At 35.5% G+C, this 20,958-nt stretch overlaps 1 protein-coding gene across 1 annotated transcript in view; it reads left to right on the forward strand.

Annotated features, from left to right (window-relative positions):
* Positions 1-18,969, forward strand: part of RIPK2 (receptor interacting serine/threonine kinase 2) — a 47,267-nt gene extending 28,298 nt beyond the window's left edge. The window contains exons 4-10 of the mRNA XM_044683830.1: positions 1,146-1,195; positions 1,784-1,945; positions 4,064-4,175; positions 6,782-6,845; positions 12,302-12,389; positions 16,306-16,452; positions 18,050-18,969. Of these exons, the coding sequence (XP_044539765.1) occupies positions 1,146-1,195; positions 1,784-1,945; positions 4,064-4,175; positions 6,782-6,845; positions 12,302-12,389; positions 16,306-16,452; positions 18,050-18,387 (961 nt within the window). The 3' untranslated portion in view covers positions 18,388-18,969. The remainder of the gene's footprint in view (positions 1-1,145; positions 1,196-1,783; positions 1,946-4,063; positions 4,176-6,781; positions 6,846-12,301; positions 12,390-16,305; positions 16,453-18,049) is intronic.
* The last annotated feature ends 1,989 nt before the right edge of the window (positions 18,970-20,958 follow it).

Raw genomic sequence — 20,958 nt, forward strand, 5'->3', positions numbered from 1 at the left:
TCCTCTCCCTTGGCCCAAGTGTAGACAGACACTTGCCTTAGTGCCGTCGAAAAAAGGATGGCATTTTGAAAAAAAAAAAAAAAAACAAACCTACATTAGAAGCATTTCTGTACTTAAGGAAGGAGTAATTTATTTATTTATTTGGAATTTTGCTGATGACTGAACTTTAACCTGATAAGTACAGAGCACCACCTCTCTGCTAGTCCTTTTTTCTAGTCTGAGGGATGCCACTAGTTCTCACCTCATTTGCCAGGTTTAAATTACCGGCCTACCCTGAATCCAATGGTAGCAAGTCCTTTCATGCTTAAATGACCAGGTCTTCCCACTTCCCTAAGTTCTTTCTGATGCCTCATTCATGTTCCACAGCTATTGAATATTTCCTCCTCCAGATGAGTGACATTTCCGGAATCCTTTAAGGTTTGTAGTAGGAAAAGTACTTTATAGAGACAGTGTCTATAAAAGACAGTTTCCACCAAAAGTAAGTGGTGGGCTGTTCTTCTACATTCACCATTATGGATTCACAAACTAACTAGGAGTGGGAAAATGATGAAGCTTTTATTTCAAAAGAGAGCCATACTCGCTGAAATAAATTCATTTTACCAAGTTTTAAAAAAAAAAAAAACCTTGAGAAAAGGTTATTCCCAAAAGAGGTGTTAGGGTAGGATTTGGATTTTCTAATTTTCTCTGACTTTAGGAAATGAAAAGCATTTCATTCAATACCCAGAAAGTCAAGGTATTGATTAGACTGGAAAACTTTTAGTTTTAATTTTCCCTAATTAATGAAATCCTAGTTTTTGAAGATATCAGAACAGGGTTTTTTTTTTTAGTTCTTGAAATGTAACTACTTAATCTCATCTAATTAACTAATCTAATTAACTAATCAATTTTAAATGATTGAAATCTGCCCAGTCTTTAAAGATCTCCTACTAATAAAGATTTATAACATAACATACACAATCAATTCACTATAAGAGCACAAACATTAGCTACTTTGAACTCTTCTGGACATTGAGTATTTCTATTACATTGCACCATTGCACTCTTTTCAAGAAGAGATTGCACTGGTCAGCATCTAAAATTTGTGTTATTTTTATTATGGAAATTGAGTTTATAACATTCCAACATGTTTCTTCTCCCTTATACAGCTTTGCAATTATCACATGGGAGGTGTTGTCCAGAAAACAGCCCTTTGAAGGTAAGTAAACTTGACCATCTTGCCCACCTTCTACTTAAAGATCTGTTAAATGGCCATCTGTACCATCCAGTAAAAATAATATTGCCTGAATGTCCCTCATGTTTAACAAAGGATACTAATTAAGGCACCACATGTAGTGGAGGAGAAACAATATACTGGTTCAGGAATCAGGAGATGGTCAGGAAAGTGCTGGTAAATGTTCAGCAACCAGCTCTCTGAAAATAGGCAAATGACATACATTATTAACATTTTCTCCATCACTTTCTTAAGTCTATGCAATCAACAAAACAAAATTTCACACCGTTATTTGGAACAAGGTAGAAATGTTCATACTGAAAATTTCGTTGGCTCAAGAAAGCCAGCACAAGCAGACTCTAGCACACTCCTGGTCAAAATAGTAGTTCTGTGCATTTTTTTTTAATTTTCTGGTTGTTTTTGAAGGGTTTTTTTTCCACTTAGGATTTAATATTCTTGATAATAATTTATGAAATTTCAAGGCTCGTCTGTGTTACGGGGTGGGGTTTGATCACATGGATTGCATCAAGTCACGTTCATTGTCTAATAAACACATGATGTCTTTTTTGACAGAAGTTATCAACCCCTTGCAGATTATGTATAGTGTGTCAAAGGGAAATCGGCCTGACACCAATGAAGAGAATTTACCACTTGACATTCCACATCGAACTCAAATGATCTCCCTCATTGAAAGTGGATGGGCACAAAATCCAGATGAAAGGCCATCTTTTTTAAGTGAGTTTAATTATTTAATCTAGGTTCCCTCAAAACTATAATTGTGACATTCCAAGAAGATTTTTACCTTGAGATAGTCAGGCAAGTGAGAATGACTAGCTCCAAGCCTTTTCATCATTCAGACATTTCATTCTTGTCTGACTCTTTATGATCCTATTTGGGGGAAATTTGCCATTTCCTTCTCCAAGCACCAAACTTAAGTTTGTTTTTTTTAATCTCATATAATATCATGTTGTGAATCTTTTGTCTAAATTTTTTAAAGATACATATATTGGATTGAACTTGGAGTCAAGATAGATATGCACAATAAGGAATGGCCATGCGTGCCATGTGCAGAATTTAGATTTTCAGAAAGAGCTAAATAATTATCTTTAAAGAAAATAAAAGTGCTGAAACATTCCAAATCAGCAACCAATCATCCTTAAAGTTTTATTATTATCAGTAGGATTGTCAGACATATTGAATGAAAAAGTAAATTTATTGGAGTTTTTGTTGAAGGGAAAATTCAAATGTAGTTTCTTTTTTTTCTTTTTCTTTTTTTTTAATTTTTATTTTTTAGAAAAATTTTCCATGGTTCCATGATTCATATTCTTACTTTCCCCTTCACTCCCCAACTCCTCCCCCCCCATAGCTGATGCACATTTCCACTGGTTTTAACCAGTCATGGATCAAGACCTATTTCCATATTATTGATAATTACATTGGTGTGGTCATTTCGAGTCTACATCCCAAATCATGTCTGCATCAACCCAAGTGTGCAAGTAGTTGTTTTTCTTCTGTTTTTCCACTCCTGCAGTTCTTCCTCTGAATATGGGTAGTGTTCTTTTCCATAAATCCCTCAGAATCCAAATTAGCAACTTCTGAAGCATCTGCTTCTTCTGGTCTCCCCAGTCTCATCACCTTCTATCCCTATCTAGTATTTTTCTTGTTTTTTTTTTTACAATTTTTGATATTTTTTGGAAAGATTTTCCATGGTTACATGATTCTTGTTTTTACTTTCCCCTTCACCCCTCTTTCTCCCCCATGTCCAAAGTGCATTTCCACTGGTTTTAACATGTGTGATCAATCAAGACTTATTTACATATTATTGAGTTGCATTTGTGTGGTTGTTTTAGTGTCACAGACCCAACCATGCCCACATCCATCNTATAAATTCACACACACACACACACACACACACACACACACACACACACACACACACAGGATAAGAACCTCTGGTCTGATTTACAGAATATATGTACATGTAGCAAAGACTATGTATATGGTACTGGGAATCTTTTTCTGAATAAATTTTTTTATCTTTTCAAGTTTTTACCACTAACCTTCATTATAAAATTTGGTAGAATTTGATTTTAAACAAAAAGTGTGTACTAAAAAGTATATGGTTGACTCCTCTAAGAATAATTCTTCAAAGATCCTTAGTGTTCAACTATACTTTCATTCATTTGCAAAAGGGCATATATAACTGGGTGACCCTGGACAAGTCACTTAACCCCCCATTGCCTAGCTCTTACCATTCTTCTGCCAGGGAACCAATACTTATTGATACTAAGACAGAAGGTAAAAGTTTTGGGGGTTTTTTTTAAGAAGGGGAACACTATAAAATCTTCACCTTTTGAAAACGGACTGTAAGATTTAGAAAGCATTGAAATGATGAAGTAGGAGGACAAGGTGGAGAAAGGAGGAAACAGGAAGGATTTGGAGCTTGAGAAAAATAAGGAATCAAATGTGGCTCCAAAGGACAGAACTATAAACTATGAATGGAAATTAAAAGAGGCAGATTCTGAATTCATAGAGGAAGAAATTATCACGAATTTCATTGGACTCTCTCATGAGATATTAAGTTCTAGTCATTGAAGTTTTTCAAAGAAGAATCATTCCAAGAACAATCACTGATTCAGGGCTATCTGTTTAAAACCTTTCCCAATTCTGTTAAGGAGGAAAAAATTCTTAAAAGTAGGTAAAAGAGTTAAGATAAGTTAAAAATAAAATTCAACTATAAGCCATAGCTGAAGTTACTATTTAATATGTAAACTTTTTATGATGTTATTTTTTATATTATTATGTTAACTATTATGTTAACAGTTGAAACTGAATTTCCCTTTTTTTACTTAGAATGTTTAATAGAACTTGAACCAATTGTGAGAACCTTTGAAGACATTACTATTCTTGAAGCGGTCCTTCAATTGAAGAAAACTAAGGTAAATAGCATTGGTTATTTATTATATAGGTTGTTCATCATTGAACTCTAAACCTTAGGGAAAGGAGTCCAGCTTCTCCAAAAGATCTTTCACCTTTTCCTACCTTGGTCTTTTCTGCTAACTAAAGAAATATTTCAGCTGTGGGAAGAGTGTTAGATTTGGAACCAAAAGACCTGACTCTAAATTCTGACTGACATTTGCTATTTATATGACCTCGGTAACTTTTCTGGGCCTCAGTTTCTTCACCTGTAAATCAAGTGGGTCAGATTTGGCCCTTTCTAACTTTAAATGTTTGCATTGTTTTTGTTCATTTCTTCAGTTATAAGAGTGGGAAGTTTCTGTGTGTATGGCTGGGCCTGAGCAGGAGAGGCAGCATTTCCCAGAGTTTATGGCCAGGACCTGTCTCACCTTCCAGTTAAACAGATAATTCGTTTTCTCCTCCCTTCTACCACATTCTTGAGATATTGACAACTTTTCAAAGAAGGTCTTGTATTCACACAAAACAAATTAATATTCATTGAGAGCCAATTCTTGTGCAAGAGTTGGTGGAAAGACAATATTTGTTTCTTTTTTAAGGATAAAGTTATAAAAAATTGATTATTTGGAAAATAAGTAGATTCATATCCTTTACCTTGGTTTAATTTTATATTTTCTTAGATTATATATACTATTGCTACTACAATTGTTAATATAGGGATATTGATGATTATAGAGATATTAGATCATTTATGACTGTTTTTCATATAAATGCTCCAGGGAATTTGACAAAGTGAAGTTTAGCACTAAGGCCAACCCCAATTCTCTATACAATTGTCTTAGATAAAGCTTGAAATTTACTGTATATTTATATGAGTCTATTGTCTATCATTAAGTGCCATATTAATAGACTTTGACTATGGTGAAGAGTGTCCTTACACTTTAAGAATACCAAAGACTTTAGAATATAATATATAATCCCTGATACAGCGACTTCTTCAAAATAAAGTATACGCTTAGGACTACTTAATATTTTGGGGAAAGTTTTGATATATTCACCATTTAATAGTATTTTATATTTACCTAACGCTTTTAACTTTTTCCAGATGTTTTGATATTATTTTATTTTCTCCCCATAATCATTCTGTGAAACAGATAGGGCAAATGTTGTCATTTAGTCTTTCAGTACTGTCTGACTCTTCAATGATCCCAGTGACCATGGCATGCCGTTATTGTCCATGGAGTTTTCTTGGAAAAGATAGCAGAGTGGTTTGCCGTCTTCTTTTTAAGCAAGGCAAATAGAAGTTAAGTGACTTGCCTGGGATCACACAGCTAATGATTGTGTGATAATAAGGCCATATTTGAACTCAGATCTTCCTGACTCCAGACCCAGAACTCTGTCTACTAAGCCTAAGGCAAATGAGGCACAGAGCCTTGAAGGGATCTAGTTAATAATAAACCCAGTAATAAAACTCAGGTTTCCTGACATTTTAGTTTCCTATAGAATTTTTTGAAAAAATATCAACCATTCTTGTTGACTTGCTCTATTTGAAGTGCTTTTCTGTTAAGCTTTCAATCTCAATGAACTTCAAGCAATATGTGCTTTCTAAAGCCAAATTTTCCTATTTTTCTAGTAGCAAAAATTGAGACTTTCTTCCTGCCCCACCCCATCACGAAACAAAGGCCCCGTGGGTAATTTACTGTATTTTCTCTCATTAATTAGTTAACTCATGAAACTATTTGAAATAACCATAGTTGACCAGCAATATAATGTGTATCAATTTATATTAGTCATTCAAAGAAACTTTTTTGGGCATCAGTATTATTTACCTGGATTTTATGAACACAAAAATAATAATGGTAAATATAAGCCTAAAAATTTACTAAACTAAATGGTTAAAGGAAACGTATTTGATTTTTTAAAATCTAGAAGTACACAGTATTTTATGTTTTCCCTAAGTTGTCTTGAATTTCCTCATCATCATATTTCAATCAATCATTAAAGATATGGACAGGCAGAAAGTTAAATACAAGTAGGATCTCGTTTTACATGACAGTATGTTTCAGAATGCTTGGAGTAAATTGAATATCACATATAATAAGTAGTGAACCCCAGTCCTTAAAAAATATTTCTTCTATGAGCATACCTAAGTATTTTACAACTTTTCTCAGGCGTACCAGAGCTACCAGCATCACTGTTCTTGTACTTTGGGGCCATTATTAATGACTATAGAACATTAATGAAACGAAAAGAAGCACTACTTACTCTAATACAGACACAGCAAATGAGAACTTGGACAAAGACTGGTGCTGGTGCTAATTTTTGGTGCAAAACAATGTAATCACTCACACTAACACTTCTCAGAGTAAGAATGAGCATGATTGGGCAAACTGTGAGACTTTATGCCTCTTGGGAAAATTGCATGGATTTAGCACATAATTAATTTTTTTATTTTACATATTTTTCTGCTTGCTTTTTTTTTCAATTGCTAGCCTTATATACCAGAACTAGCATGTATTAAGTTTGCATAAAATGCAATTGTACTGTAAATTGAATTTAGGTTTCAAATAGACTTTATCTTTCTGTAATTTCATAGTCATCTCTAAAAGTACAAATTTGTTCTTTTCAATTATAGAATAATATGAAAATCTTTCCCCTGTGTTCCAAGAAAACGATGGAGTATCCTCTCAACATACCTGTAAATAATGGGCCACAGGAGGTAAAATACTATTTTATAAATTCTCAGGTCTGAAAGGTACCTAAAAAGCCATAGTCTATTGCTGCCATTTTACAAGTAAGGAAACTAAGTCTAAAAGAGTTGACTTGAATTGTCCCAGGTCTTAGAGCTAACCAGTGGCAGAACCTATATGACATTTAGGCTCTTCAGACTACAAAATCAGTGATGCTTCTGTGCTAACACCTTGTTTCCGTCTATTGTTTTTACTTTGCTTTACTTTTCCTTTAGCTGGGATGCAAAAACAGAATGACTTTTATTCAGAAAGTGAATTTACGGTTATCTCCTTATTTTGCTGGAATATCTAGAAGAGTGTAAATGTCTTTCTGCTAGACGCCAAGGAGTATTATCATTCTAAGAAATTGACTTAATAGTGCCATGAATACAAAATCCCCTAGCGATAATGATTTGTTGTCTAGAAAAAAAATTTTAATTTGATAAAACACAATGACACCTAAAAGATTTCTCTCCAACAAATTGTCTCCCTTGCATATATTAAAATCATAAAAGATGCTAAAAATGTAACAGCAGAGAGCTATTTAAAACCTCTCAGATTATTAACATTAAGCAGGAGATAAAACAAAGAGACCTTGACAAAAGTGTTCCAACACAGAGAATGTTCAGTAGGGGATCTAAATGGAAGGGGGATTTCCTACAAATCTTAAGGGCCTCCAGGAGTTCCAGCTTGTAGGCAACATTGTGTTGAGTGCATCAGCTCCAGAATATCACAGAGCAAATGAGAACCATAATTGCTCAGAAAAATTTGATTTGACTACACACACACACACACACACACACACACACACACACACACACACAAAATAAAACAACAAATGGTTGAAAAAATCTCATTATCTATACCAAAAGTGTCAAATCCATGGCCTAGAGTTGAGATTTCATTAAAATATAAGGAGAAAAGGGGAAGTTGGGTAGCTCAGTGTATTGAGAGCCAGGCCTAGAGATGGGAGGTCCTAGGTTCAAATCTGACCTCAGACACTTCCCAGCTGTGTGACCCTGGGCAAGTCACTTAACCCCCATTGCCTAGCCCTTACCACTCTTCTGCCTTGGAGCCAATACACAGTATTAACTCCAAGATGGAAGGTAAGGGTTTAAAAAATATACATATATATATGCATATATATATATGGTGAAAAAATGTAACTAGAAACTATTTTACAAGATAAATATTTGCATAAATTTTATATTATATAATAATAATAAATATAGTCTTTATATTATATTAATTTTTAATTACATAAATAAATTTAAAAATAAATTAATTTTTTAAAATAATGCTAATATGTGGTTTTCAAAGACAGTGTGAAAGCCACAAGAATCCTTATGTAGTAGCTCTGACTTTTGTTTGAGTCTGACATCCACAGTGGTCTAGACTGCAGTGTGTTGTTTGATGGATTTAGTATCTTGGGCAGACAGACACTGCAGATGGACAGTGGCCTGGGCCCAGAAATGAACAGAAGGAAGGACCCCATACTCCTCCACATAGCCACACCACAGTGACACTAGCCTACTTGCTATTTCTCAGACAGGACATTCCATCTCCCAGATCTGGACATTTTCCACCAGCCGATCCCCATGCTTGCACATCTTTCCTTATATCTGCTTACTGACTTTTCCTAGCTTCCTGCAAGTCTCCACCACAGGCCTTTCTTCCAAAGGAAGCCTCTCTGGGCCAGCAAGGTGGCTGAGGGGATAGAAAGCCAAGCCTCAGACACTTAGGAGCTGTGTGACCCTGAGAGGATCACTTAACCCCTGCCTACCTCAGTTTCCTCAAGAAGAAAAGGGAGGTGACAATAGCACCCAGCTCTCAGGATGGTTAAGAGGATCAAATGCTTTATAAAATGCTTTGTAAACCATAAATCTCTATAAGGAGCAGCTGTTGTGCTTTAGAGCTAGTCTTTGGGCAGTGGTGCAGTGGATGGATTCAAGGGGGGAAAGATAAAGCAGGAAACCCAGTTAGGAAGTGATGGTGCAGGAGGGACAGGAGAAGGGCCTTAAGGAGGATGAATGGGAAGATGGGGAAGATGCAAGAGATGGGCAGGGAGACTCGATGGCCCAGACGGAAGAGGTGGGGCAAGGGTGAAGGAAGGGCTGAGGATGGTTACCATCCAAGGTGACTGGGAGAGGGAACCAAAAGGGGGCAGAGAAGAAGAGAAATGACTTTGGAGGGGAGAATGAATTCTGTTTGGGGCCTTGGGAGCTGGAGATTCCTACAGGGCATCCAGTTCAAAATGTCCAAAAGGCACTTGGCTGTACGGGATTAGAATATAGGAGAGAAATCCGGGGCTCTAGAAGTACATACACACACACAGATCCAGATAGAGACATTTGTATAGATTTACCATTTATTAAAATATTTGCTCCATGCCAGGTGCTATGATAAGCTCTGGAGGGACCAAAAACCAGTCCCTGCTCTCAAAAAGCTCACGGTCTAATGGGGGAGTTCATAGGAAACAAATATGCACAAATACGATATTTATAGGTATTTAGGTATGTATTTGCATGTACACATGTTTATAAGTATAATTGGCTCATGAGAAATTAAATCAGAGACAGAACAATATATATCTATATACTATATTATGTGTATCTGCATGCATATATACATTAATACACATACTTTTGTGTGTGGATATATCTATATCTATCTAATTATTGTGAATAATTAGATAGATAGGTAATTAACTATCTAATTATTTATTTATAGATACATATTAGCAGCAACTACTGCTTACACGTCTGCCTTGATTTATTATTCCATCTGCCTCTGATTATAACATCTCATGAGCCAAATCCACCAATAGTCCTAGGGATCAAATTTAAAATGCAATTGTATTTTCTTTTCTTTCTTTTTCTTCTTTCTCCAAAGAAATAAAAGTGGTTAGGCATCTCAGGGATTGAAAAAGTGATTGAGGGGAGAGGAAAGCGAGGCAGAGAGGGAAGACAGATAAGGAGATACAATGCAGGCTAGTATCTTGGTAGGGGTCCAGTGAGTAGTTTTATTGTTATTGTTTCTTTTTTTAAAAAAAAAAGGATAAGGAGTCTTGAGTTTGTTTGTAAGTGGCAGGGAACTTGCCAGTGGAGACCAAAGTAAAGAGTAAGGGAATTATTTGAGAAACAGCTGAAATTAAGGGTACAGATAGAAATTAGTCTTAGCAAGGAAAGTGGCCATCTCTTCATCCTAGACTGGGGTAAAGAAAGAGAGACTGGAGGAAGTCACTTAGTTTTGAGATAAAGAATAAAAGTGGAGCTTAGAAATGAGAGATCTTAGTTTCAGATCTGGTCTCAGACACTTCCTAGCTGGGTGACCCTGGACAAGTCACTTGATCCCTATTGCCTAGCCCTTAGCCACTGTTCTGCCTTGGAACCAATACACAGTGTTAATTCTAAGATGGAAGATGGTAAGGGTTGTTGGCTTGTTTTTTTTTTTTAATCAGTGAACCCATAACTAATTTTAATTTTATTACTTTGGCTTTCAGAAAAACATATTTTATTGATTATCTTTCTATAAATTCTTTTATGACTTTTTTTAACAGGCATATATATTCTCTTCCCCACAGACTGAAAAAAGAAATAGAGAAAAACTCTTTTTAACAAATATTCATAATCAGGCAAAATTTATTCCCACATTGATCCTGTCCATAATTCTGTGTCTGATTCTGCACCCTCGGTTGACCACCTCCTCTCTGTTAAGAGGTAGTTAGCTTCATCTTCCATCCTTTATGATCATAGTTGATCCAAGTTCTCCAGAATTTCAAAGTCTGTTCTTGCAGTGTTGTTGGAAATACTGTATAAACTGGTCTGATTCCATTTCACTTCCCCGTGCATCATTTCATGCAAGTCTTCCTAGTTTCTCTGAAATTACCTCCTTCATAATTTTGTAGGGAACAATAATAATTTATTACATTTATGCAATAATTTGTTCAGCCTGGGTCAGCTAGGTGGACACTCCCTGGCTGTATGACCCTGGACAAGTCACTTAACCCCAATTGTCTAACCCAGTGGTTCCCAAACTTTTTTGGCCTACCGCCCCCTTTCCAGAAAAAACATTACTTGGCACCCCTGGAAATTAATTTTTTAAATTTTAATAGCAATTAATAGGAATGATAAATGCACCTGTGGCCATCACTGCTCCCTTGGATCACTGCAGCACCCACCAGGGGGCGGTAGCGCCCACTTTGGGAATCACTGGTCTCACCCTTACTACTCTTCTGACTTGGATCCAATACTTCATATTGATTTTAGGACAGAAGATAATTTTTAAATATAATTTTTAAAAATAATAATAATACCTTGTTCAGCCATTCTCTAATGGTGAATATTGTTACCACAAAAATGGTTGATATAAAATTTTTTATACAGAAAGGTCCTATTCTTCTTTATTTTAAATAACCTAACCATATGACTAGTATAGGTTAGAGACAGGTCTTGAATTCAGGTCTACCTGATGTCAAAGCCAGTCCCCTAGTCACTGGCACACTGCCCATCCAAGACTAAAAGTTACAGAGGAATTGCTAATATCTTCTGGTGAAGGAAGCTTCTCCATTTTGAGTTCAGTATATAGTTGGCACCCCAGGTCCAGAACAAAAAAAGAGGTAAATAGTAGGACTTCAATTATTTTTCACTTGAAAAGCAAACTTCAGGCTTCTTATCCTTTAGGAGTCATGCTGTTAAATAACTTAGATCAATTTCTTTTTCTGATATGGGGTCATTTAAGTATTCTATTTCTTCTGTTAATCTAGGCAATTTATATTTTTATAAATATTCATCCATGTCACCTATATTGCCATATTTATTTCCATATAATTGGGCAAAAATAGTTTTTAATGATTGCCTTAATTTCCTCCTCATTAGAGGTCAGATCTCCCTTTTCATCTTTGATATTGTTAATTTGGTTTTCTTCTTTTCTTTTTTATTAGATTGACCAATACTTTTGTCTATTTTATTTGTTTTTTCAAAGTACCAGCTTTTAGTCTTATTTATTAATTCAATAGTTCTTTTACTTTCAATTTTATTAATTTATCCTTTAATTTTTAGGATCTCTAATTTAGTTTTCATCTGGGAATTATTTTTAATTTGTTCGCTTTCTAGTTTTTTAATTAGCATGCCCAGTTCATTGACCTCTGCCTTCCCTAATTTGTTAATATATACACTCAAGGATATAAATTTCCCCCTGAGTACTGCTTTGGCTGTATCCCATAGATTTTTATAGGATGTCTCATCATTGAAATTTTCTTCTGTGAAATTATTAATTGTTTCTATGATTTGTTCTTTAACCAATTTTAGAAAATCATATTATTTAATTTCCAATTAATTTTTTATTTGACTCTCCATGTACCCTTACTATTTATTTTTTATTGCATTATGATGTTAAATAGCTTTGAAAAAATAATATTATTTGTTTTGTCTTTTCCTCATTTTAGGAATCATGTAGAACTCCGTTGACTTTACATAGTGATCCTGGAATAGCAAGGTCCATATCAACCCCTCAAGACAACTTCTTTTCTTCTGGTGTGTAAGCTTGTCACACAGTATTAATTTCAAGCTTTCCTTGTTTCCTCTTAAAATTCAACATTGCTAGGAAGCAGCTATCATTTATATAGTGCCTATATTTTATGGATATTCAAAATCCATTGCAATATTGGTTATTAATGATGATGAAGATGATGAGATACAGCATGGAGTAGTGGACAGAGAGCTAGCCTCAGAGCCAGGAGGACCTTGGTTCCTTTTACTCATGATACGTGTTGGAGTTTTTGCTCTGGGAAAGTCATTTCCCATCTTTAATGCCCCAAGGAAACTCCCTAAAACAGTAAGTTGGGAAATAGTTCCTCAGATACATTGGTAAAAGAAATTTCCTCATAGGAAGTTCCCAATACCAATGAAATAACAGGTTTGAAACATTAATAACATCCTCAACTTCTTAGACAGACATTAGGGGAATCCTTTAGGATATTAAAATATTTGGGAGGACAGGATTAGAATCATGTGAGGACAGGATGGGGTTCAATCTGTACAAATATAAGGAGTGATCTTTTATTCCACGAAATCCTGGAGATATCGATGAAATATTTTTATTTCAAACCACCTTGATTCAAATCATCCTGTTTAATCCTAATAGAAACCTTGTGATGTAGGCAGTGAAGTCAAATAATTCCTCATTCATAAAGAGGTAGGTGAGGCAGAGAGAAGCTAAGTAACTAATTCATGGTCACTAAAAATTGTTCAGGGTGGACTAGCACTGCTGGTGAGAGGGCTTGGCATGCCTGGCTGGGGGCTGCTCATTCACCTCCAGTGCCCACCTATCACCTCTCCCCTGAGTCTCTGAGAAGCTGTAGAGTGCCCAGTGGCCATGGCCCCATAAACCCTCCCCAAGTAAGGGAAGACATCCATCAGTGGAATGGGTGGATGAGAATAGTTCATTTCAGTGGCCAAGATGGTGACCAAAGAATTGAACATCCCTGCAGAACACTTCGAGCTCACTCAGAATCGAAGAGGCCAAGGTCATCTGCTGCCTCCTGAGCCACTGCCAGCCATCCTGACTTTGACTTGACTGCTAGACTTCGATGACTCTGGAAGAGAATAAAAATGACTTGTGCACACATCAAGACATTACCCAACCTCCACTGTTTTACCCCAACATCATGATGTCTTTGGTCCTCTTCAAAATCAAAGGACGAATAATAGGTAGCCCAAGATCACTAATCCAGTAATGGCAAAGCCAAGTGTGAAACCCCAAAGTCTTCTGATACCAATGCTTTTTCTACACTACCACAAATTAGGACTGCTGAAGAATAGTGTTTTGTGTGTGTGTTTGTATGTAAGAGGGAAAGAGAGAGAGAAAGTGAGAAATGAGGAGAGAGGACAAGGACCACCTTCTACATACAGCGTCCCCAACATCCCCTTCTATATCATCCAGCCACCTTTCAAAGATTTCTAATGAAGAGAAATTCACCATGTTTGAAGGCACTCCATTACTCTTTTAGAAAACTCTAATGGTGAGGAAGTTTTTCCTTATGTTAAGCTAAGATATCCCTCTCTACTGATTCCTCTATGAGGGTCAATCAAAATAATTCTCATCCTTTTCCTTGGGTGGCTCTTCAGATCCTCATATCATATGGTCATTCTCTTCATTGCTCCTATCTGGATGTTCTCTGGCTCAGCAGTGTCAGATACCCTACTGCACTCCAACAACACTCTCAAGTGTGGGAAGTATTTAACAGAATAGATAAAAATACAATAGAACATACCTAGTGTTATGTGATTGTCTAAGTCAATATACAACCAACAAGGATCCTGATATTCATTTTATATTTCTCTTTCTGTTTGTTTGAAACCATTGCTCTAGGATATAGATGGCCTTCCTAAAATATGTCACCCGGAACTGAACAAAATACTCCAGATGTAATATACAACTTTGACTTTGACTTTTATTTTTTATGGACATTATACTTCTAATAATGAGGCCTGGAATGAAGTTATACCTTTGCCATATAATGCAGTTGGTTTATACGGAGCATGAATTCTATTAAAAGACTCATGTTTTCTTTCACATAAACTGTTGTTTTGCCATATTTATCTTTTCCTATACTTTTTAACTCAAGTGTAGGACTTTATATTTATTCCTACTATATTCACTTTATTAAATTCAGTCCCTCATTCTTGCCCAGGGGTTCTAAAACTTTTTTGGTTCCTGGAAGGTTTCCTTTGGAAACAAATTGCATTGAAATAAAGTTATCAACAAAAACATTTTGAAAGTTCACAGATTCCAGGTTAAGAAACCCTGCTCTGACCTGTTGAGACCTTTTGAGGTCTTATCTCATATCCAGTGGATTAGACAATTCCTACCCCAGCCTTGTATTGATTTACAAAGTTGTGAAGAACTCCATCTCATGTTCTCCACTGATGACCTCTATCCAAGCTGACATCAATCAACGTGTGGATCACCATTCTTTGGGTCTGATTTTTTAACCAGTTTCAAGTGCACCTAAATGTCCTGTCTTAGAGTCCACATCTTGTGTACAATGATCATCATAAGATACTTTTTCAGATACTTTACCGAAACACAGGGAGACTAAAGCTACAGCATTCACCACTGGTCTGTTGATTCTGACGAAAAAGGAAATGAGATTAATCTAGCAAACCAAGCTGACTCAAAGTCACCACTTCCCTAAGTTCTCATAAACTTTCCCTTTAATCATATGTTTTGCAATTTTGTCAGGAATTGAAGTCAACCTCATACACCAATAATTTAAAGAATGTACTTTCTCCTTTCTGAAAGTCAAGAAAATGTTGACCTACCCAGTCCCACAACATCTTTCCCATGCGCCATAATTTTTTAAAAAGATTACAAGCAAACATGTAAAGTGCATTGTGACTCTCATAATTCCATATAAATATTATTATTACTATTATTAGCAATCACATTCTCAAACTGTTACACTAATAAGGGGGTTTATTTTACATGGGGACTTCCTATTTTTATTCAATCATTTCCAGACCAAACATCTTTCTCCTTGGAATAAAAAAAATGAAAACAAAATAGGAGTTGCTATTCTTTAACTAGATCTCCTTTCTCTTTGATTTTCAGGTTAAAATTCTTTTGATCAGATCCCAAAGACTAAAGGCAAATACATTCTTCATGGCCCATATTAAAAACATTTCATCTTTGACCATTGCTAATTGGATAATAGTAGGTCAAATTGGCCCACGGTCCACTATTCTTGTATCCAAACCTCCTTCTGAAATACCATTTTATTAACCAGCTGTTATCATAGCTACCTTTTTCTTTTCTTCATACTACTGCTACTACAACATGACTATTACTACTACCACCACTACTACAACGACCACCAAAATTACTGTTACTACTGCTGCTCTACTACCACCACCACTACATCTATTAACCACTATCACTTCTTCTACCATCACTATTATTACTACTACTACTACCACCACCACCACTATCACTACTATGAAAATACCTCTTGGTCTTTAGTTTCTTGCCAAGGCTTTCATAATCTCTAGAGGAGCTCGATGGGTTCCTTCAGTGTTGTCTGAATGTGAATCATCTGAAGTTCCTATTAGTTGTCAAGTTTGACAGATTTTAGGAGACTTTCCATGATATCTGGAGAAAATGGTCTACCTCCCCCCTTTTTCCTGTCAGACTGCTATATGAACACATCAGTAATGAGCTGCCAAAAAATACAACATTCTTTTTTCTATGGCCAATATTAGATGCCTTCTCTCTAAGCAGCAAAAGTAGATATTCATCATCATTTCATAAGAGACTGCTTCCTACCTAATCAAATTTTAAATTCAAGGCATAGTGAGTCTCTACCTGCTCCAAGAAGACTTTCCCAACCCTGTTATTAGTGTTCTTCTCATGAAGATATATAACTACTAATGGAAACTTTCTGCCTTATAGGACAAAATCAAGAGCATTCAACCCTTCCTCATTTTCCAGCAAGTCACAGCTGGAATGATAATATTTCTTCAGTCCAAAGGGATAAGTTTTGCAACCACAAGGCAACTTGTTCTTCAATACATCCACTCACACTTGAAGGAAACTCAGGTAAAAAATTTTAATGATATTATTATATGAACAATATATATAACATGTTATATGAACAATCAATAAGTGTTTCTCATAGTAAGCTTGACTGTCTTGTCTCTAATTCCATCATCATGATGATGATAAAATTAGTATTTATAAAGCACTTAAAGGGTTTCCAAATGTTTTACAAATATTATCTCATTTGAGCCACATAGCCCTGAGAGGAAGGTAATATTGTTATCTCCATTTTGCAAAGAAGGAAATATGGGCAGGAAAAAAAGTGACTTGCCTAGGGTCACATTGCTAGGAAATATTCTAAGACCAAGTTTTTACTATTTATTATATATTTGATAGTACAATTCAGGTGATCTTTTATCAGTTGCCAATAGTTGTAGAACAAAATGCTAAGCACTAAGGAAAATACAAAGTTTAAATAAGTCATAGTTCTAAGGAAGATTCAAAGTTTATATGTCACAATTCTAAGGAAGATTAAAAGTTTATATATTAAATTTCTAAGAATCAGTCAAAGTGTATATGTTACCAATTTTAAGGAAGGTTAAAGTTTATATGTTAAATGTTACAATTCTAAGAATCATTCAAGGTTTATGTGTTACAGTTCTAAGAAAGATTCAAAGTTTATATGTTATAGTTCTAAGGAAGATTCAAAGTTTATATATTAAAGTTCTAAGAATCACTCAAAGTTCTAAGAAAGATTCAGAGTATATATATTACCAGTTCTAAGGAAGGTTCAAAGTTTATATGTTGCAGTTCTAAAAAAGGTTCAAAGTTTATATGCTAAATGTTACAATTCTAAGAATCATTCAAAGTTTAGAACTGTCACTGTTCTTGCCTTCACAAAACTTGAAGTGTAATAACTGTCATATAAATACATGCTATGTGCATGAAAGGTACAAATGAAGTGCCAGGTGGTTTTGGGGAGGAAAAAGGTTATTATTGACTAAGAGAAACAAGGAAAGCTTCCAGGAAGAGATAGCATTTGATCTAGATTTTAAAGAATGTGTAGCTTTTCAATGTGTAGTAATGTTTTCAATGTAGTAGGGAAAAAATGTGAAAAAAATTCTAAAAGGCACAAATGTGGGAAAGTGCAGAATATGTGTGGGAATAGTGAATAATTGGATTTCCTGGAGTAGAGGTGTATGAATAAGCCTGAAAACCCCAGCTTCCCATCTCTCCCTGCTCCAGTCCATCCTCTAATCAGCAGCCACAAGCATTTCCTAAAATGGAAGCCTGGCCGTGCCATAGTCATACTCAGTAAATTCCAGGGTCTCTCTGTTCCCTCCAAATCCTTGTCTTTTAAAGCACTTTGCAGCCTTGCTAATCCCATCTTTCCAGTCTTATACTCGAATCTCTCCTCCTTTACAAGTTCCAGTCCTTGTTGCTGCTCACATACACACTGTCTCCCCACTCTGCCTTTTTCCTGTCTCAAATACCACCAGCTTAATGAATTTAAACCTTAGTTTACAGGTATTAGTAAACCGCTACAGTATTTTTAAACAGAAGACTGATAGGATTTCTGCAAGAAAAAGGTAAAGAAACTCTACTATAAAACTCACATCTGTCATTTGTATTTTTTTCCCATTATACCTCCCATCAGAGAGTCAGGGAAATGATGTTGCCCAGCAGTGGATCCAAAGCAAAAGGGAAGATATTGTTCATCAGATGACTGAAGCTTGCCTCAACCAATGCCTGGATGCCCTTCTGTCTAAGGATTTGCTTATGAAGGAAGACTATGAACTTATTAGCACCAAACCTACAAGGACATCAAAAGTCAGACAAATGTTGGATACCTCTGACATTCAAGGAGAAGAGTTTGCCAAAATTATAGTACAGAAATTAAAAGATAACAGACAATTGGGTCTTCAGCCTTACCCAGAAGTATCTATAATTTCTAGAACACCATCTTTAAATTTATTCCAAAACAAAAGCTTTTAAGTATTGGCTTACTAGGAGGGAAAATTAATTTATGAAAGGACTTTTTTTTTCCTCTCTTATGCTTCAGTGACAACTTGAATTACAAACAATATCATGAGTGAGATGCAACACCAAGATCTTTTTTAAAGTAAATATTAATTATTTCTGGTTTCAACCCATAGGACATTGAAGTATTTTTTATGAATATAAGTGGAAAACTTTCAATGTAGTAAATAACTTAATATGTCATATTTTGTAAATTGATATTGTTTTAAGGATAGAGTCATTATACTTGTAGTTATACTTGTTTATGAAAAATGTTGTATGATATTGTTTTTTCTGATATAAGTCATTTCTACAATTGCCAGCTTTGTAAAGTATTTATTAATTGCCTAAAGAGCATTAAGGTTTCAAAAAGCATCTATGTTTATCAAAAGCAATAACAGTAATAAAAGCTAACACCTATGTAGCACTTGCTATGTGCCAGCCACTGAGCTAAGTGCTGTAATTATCTCATTTTATTCCCACAACAGCCCTAGGAGATGGGTGCTGTTTTAGTGGCATTTTACAGTTGAAGAAATGGAAACTAATAAAGGATAAGTGACTCTGTCCCTAGTAATATCTGAGGTCTGATTTAAATTTGGATTTTCCTGACTCCAGGCCAAGTGATAGAACAAAAATACTTCAGTATTTCAAGGATCTGTCTTTTGGAAATGTGGCCATCCCACCATAAATTCAAGATGGAAGTTCCTTTTTAACTTAGTAGTTTTTTGTTTTTTGCTTTAATTAGACCTGTGGTTAATTTTGTTGGTCTGCAGAACTCCAGAGGGAGGAAACTACCTTAACCAATGCCATGGGACACCCTTCTGCAATTTACAAATGGGGTGTGTGACTCAAAACACTGAGAATTTGTGACTTTGCTCAGAGTCACAACTTAAGTGTGGATCAGAATCCAGGCTTTAATGCAAGCATTCCTTACATGGAGACAGACTTTTTAGAATACAGCTAGATGGCACAGTAGATAGCGTACGGGACTTGGACTTAGAGCCAGAAAGATCTAAATTTGATTCCTACCTCTGATGCTTACTAGCCTGGTCCTCAGCACAGGGGAAAAGCACCCGAGCCCTCAAGCCAAGGGATCTGGAATTCACATCCTGACTCCGACTCTTACTACTTATGTGACCTTGGAGAAGTCATTTAACTTCCATGAGCCTTAATTTCTTCATCTGCAAAATGGCTAGGTGGCCTCAAAGGTAACTTTTAGACCTAGATATATTATCCTAAAGGCCATCCATCCCTAGACTGATACTCAAAACCTTTCTCTTTCATGAGGACCTTTCAGAGTTTGTGTTTCCCTAGTATAGACTCCTGAATCGGGGCCATCCCCAACTCAACAACTCCAGTGATTCTCTGTTATCTCTAGGATCAAATATAAAATTATATTTCTGATATTCAAACTATAAATTAACTACTCTTCCCATCTTTCCAGTCCTCGTAAGCCTTACTCCCCAATATGTACTCTTTTTTAAGACTCGTTTTCATTTTATTTTTTGAATAATACTTAATTTTTTCCAATTACATGTAAAAACAATTTTTAACATTTTTTTTATTCTGAGTTTCAAATTATTTTCCTCCCTCCCTTTCTCCTTCCCTCTCCTTTAAAGGCAAGCAATTTGATATAGGTTATATATGTACAATCGTGCAAACCCTATTAATCATGTTGTGAAAGAAAATAGAGACCAAAAAAAAAAAAAAGCCACACACACAAAAAAAAATGAAGTGAAAAATAATATGTGCTGATCTGCATTCAGATTCCATCAGTTCTTTCTCTGGAGGTGGCTAGCATTTTTCAAAAGCATGAGTCTTGGATCATTCTATTGCTGAGAAGAACTAAGTCATTCACAATTGATCATCATACAGTATTACTTTTAACTGTGCACAGTGTTCTCCTGTTTCTGCTAACTTCATTTTGCATCACATTATTTAAGTTTTTCCAAGATTTTCTAAAATTATCAGGTACATCATTACAGTCATATACCACTTATTCAGCCATTCCCCGATTGATAGGCATCCTCTCAATTTCCAATTCTTCGCCACTACAAGAAAGAACTGCTATAAATATTTTTTGTACAAATAGGTCCTTTTCCTTTTTATTTATTTTTATGTTTCTTTGGGATACCAAGTTGCCGTGGTATTGCTGGGGCAGAGTACGTATAAATTTATAATCCTTTGAACATAGCATTGGTGTCTCAATTTTCCCACATTCCCTCCAACATTTATCATTTTTCTTTTCTCTCAACCAATCTGGTAGGAATGAAAAAGTACCTCAGAGCTGTTTTAATTTGCATTTTCTAATCAATAGTGATTTAGAGCAGTTTTTTTTTCGTGTGACTATAGATAGCTTTAATTTCTTGGTCTGAAAATTGTCTCTTCATTTCCTTTAACCATTTATCATTTGGGGAGTGTCTGGCATGTCTTTTTTTGATCCAATTCCTATGGCCTCCATGAAGAAAACTCTTCCATCTCTCAGTTCTGGGCATTTTCTCTGTCCCCCAGGCCTGGAATACTTCCATCCCCATCCCACTCAGCTTC

The sequence above is a fragment of the Gracilinanus agilis genome, chromosome 1 (genome assembly GCF_016433145.1).
Source record: "Gracilinanus agilis isolate LMUSP501 chromosome 1, AgileGrace, whole genome shotgun sequence".
NCBI lineage: Eukaryota > Metazoa > Chordata > Mammalia > Didelphimorphia > Didelphidae > Gracilinanus > Gracilinanus agilis.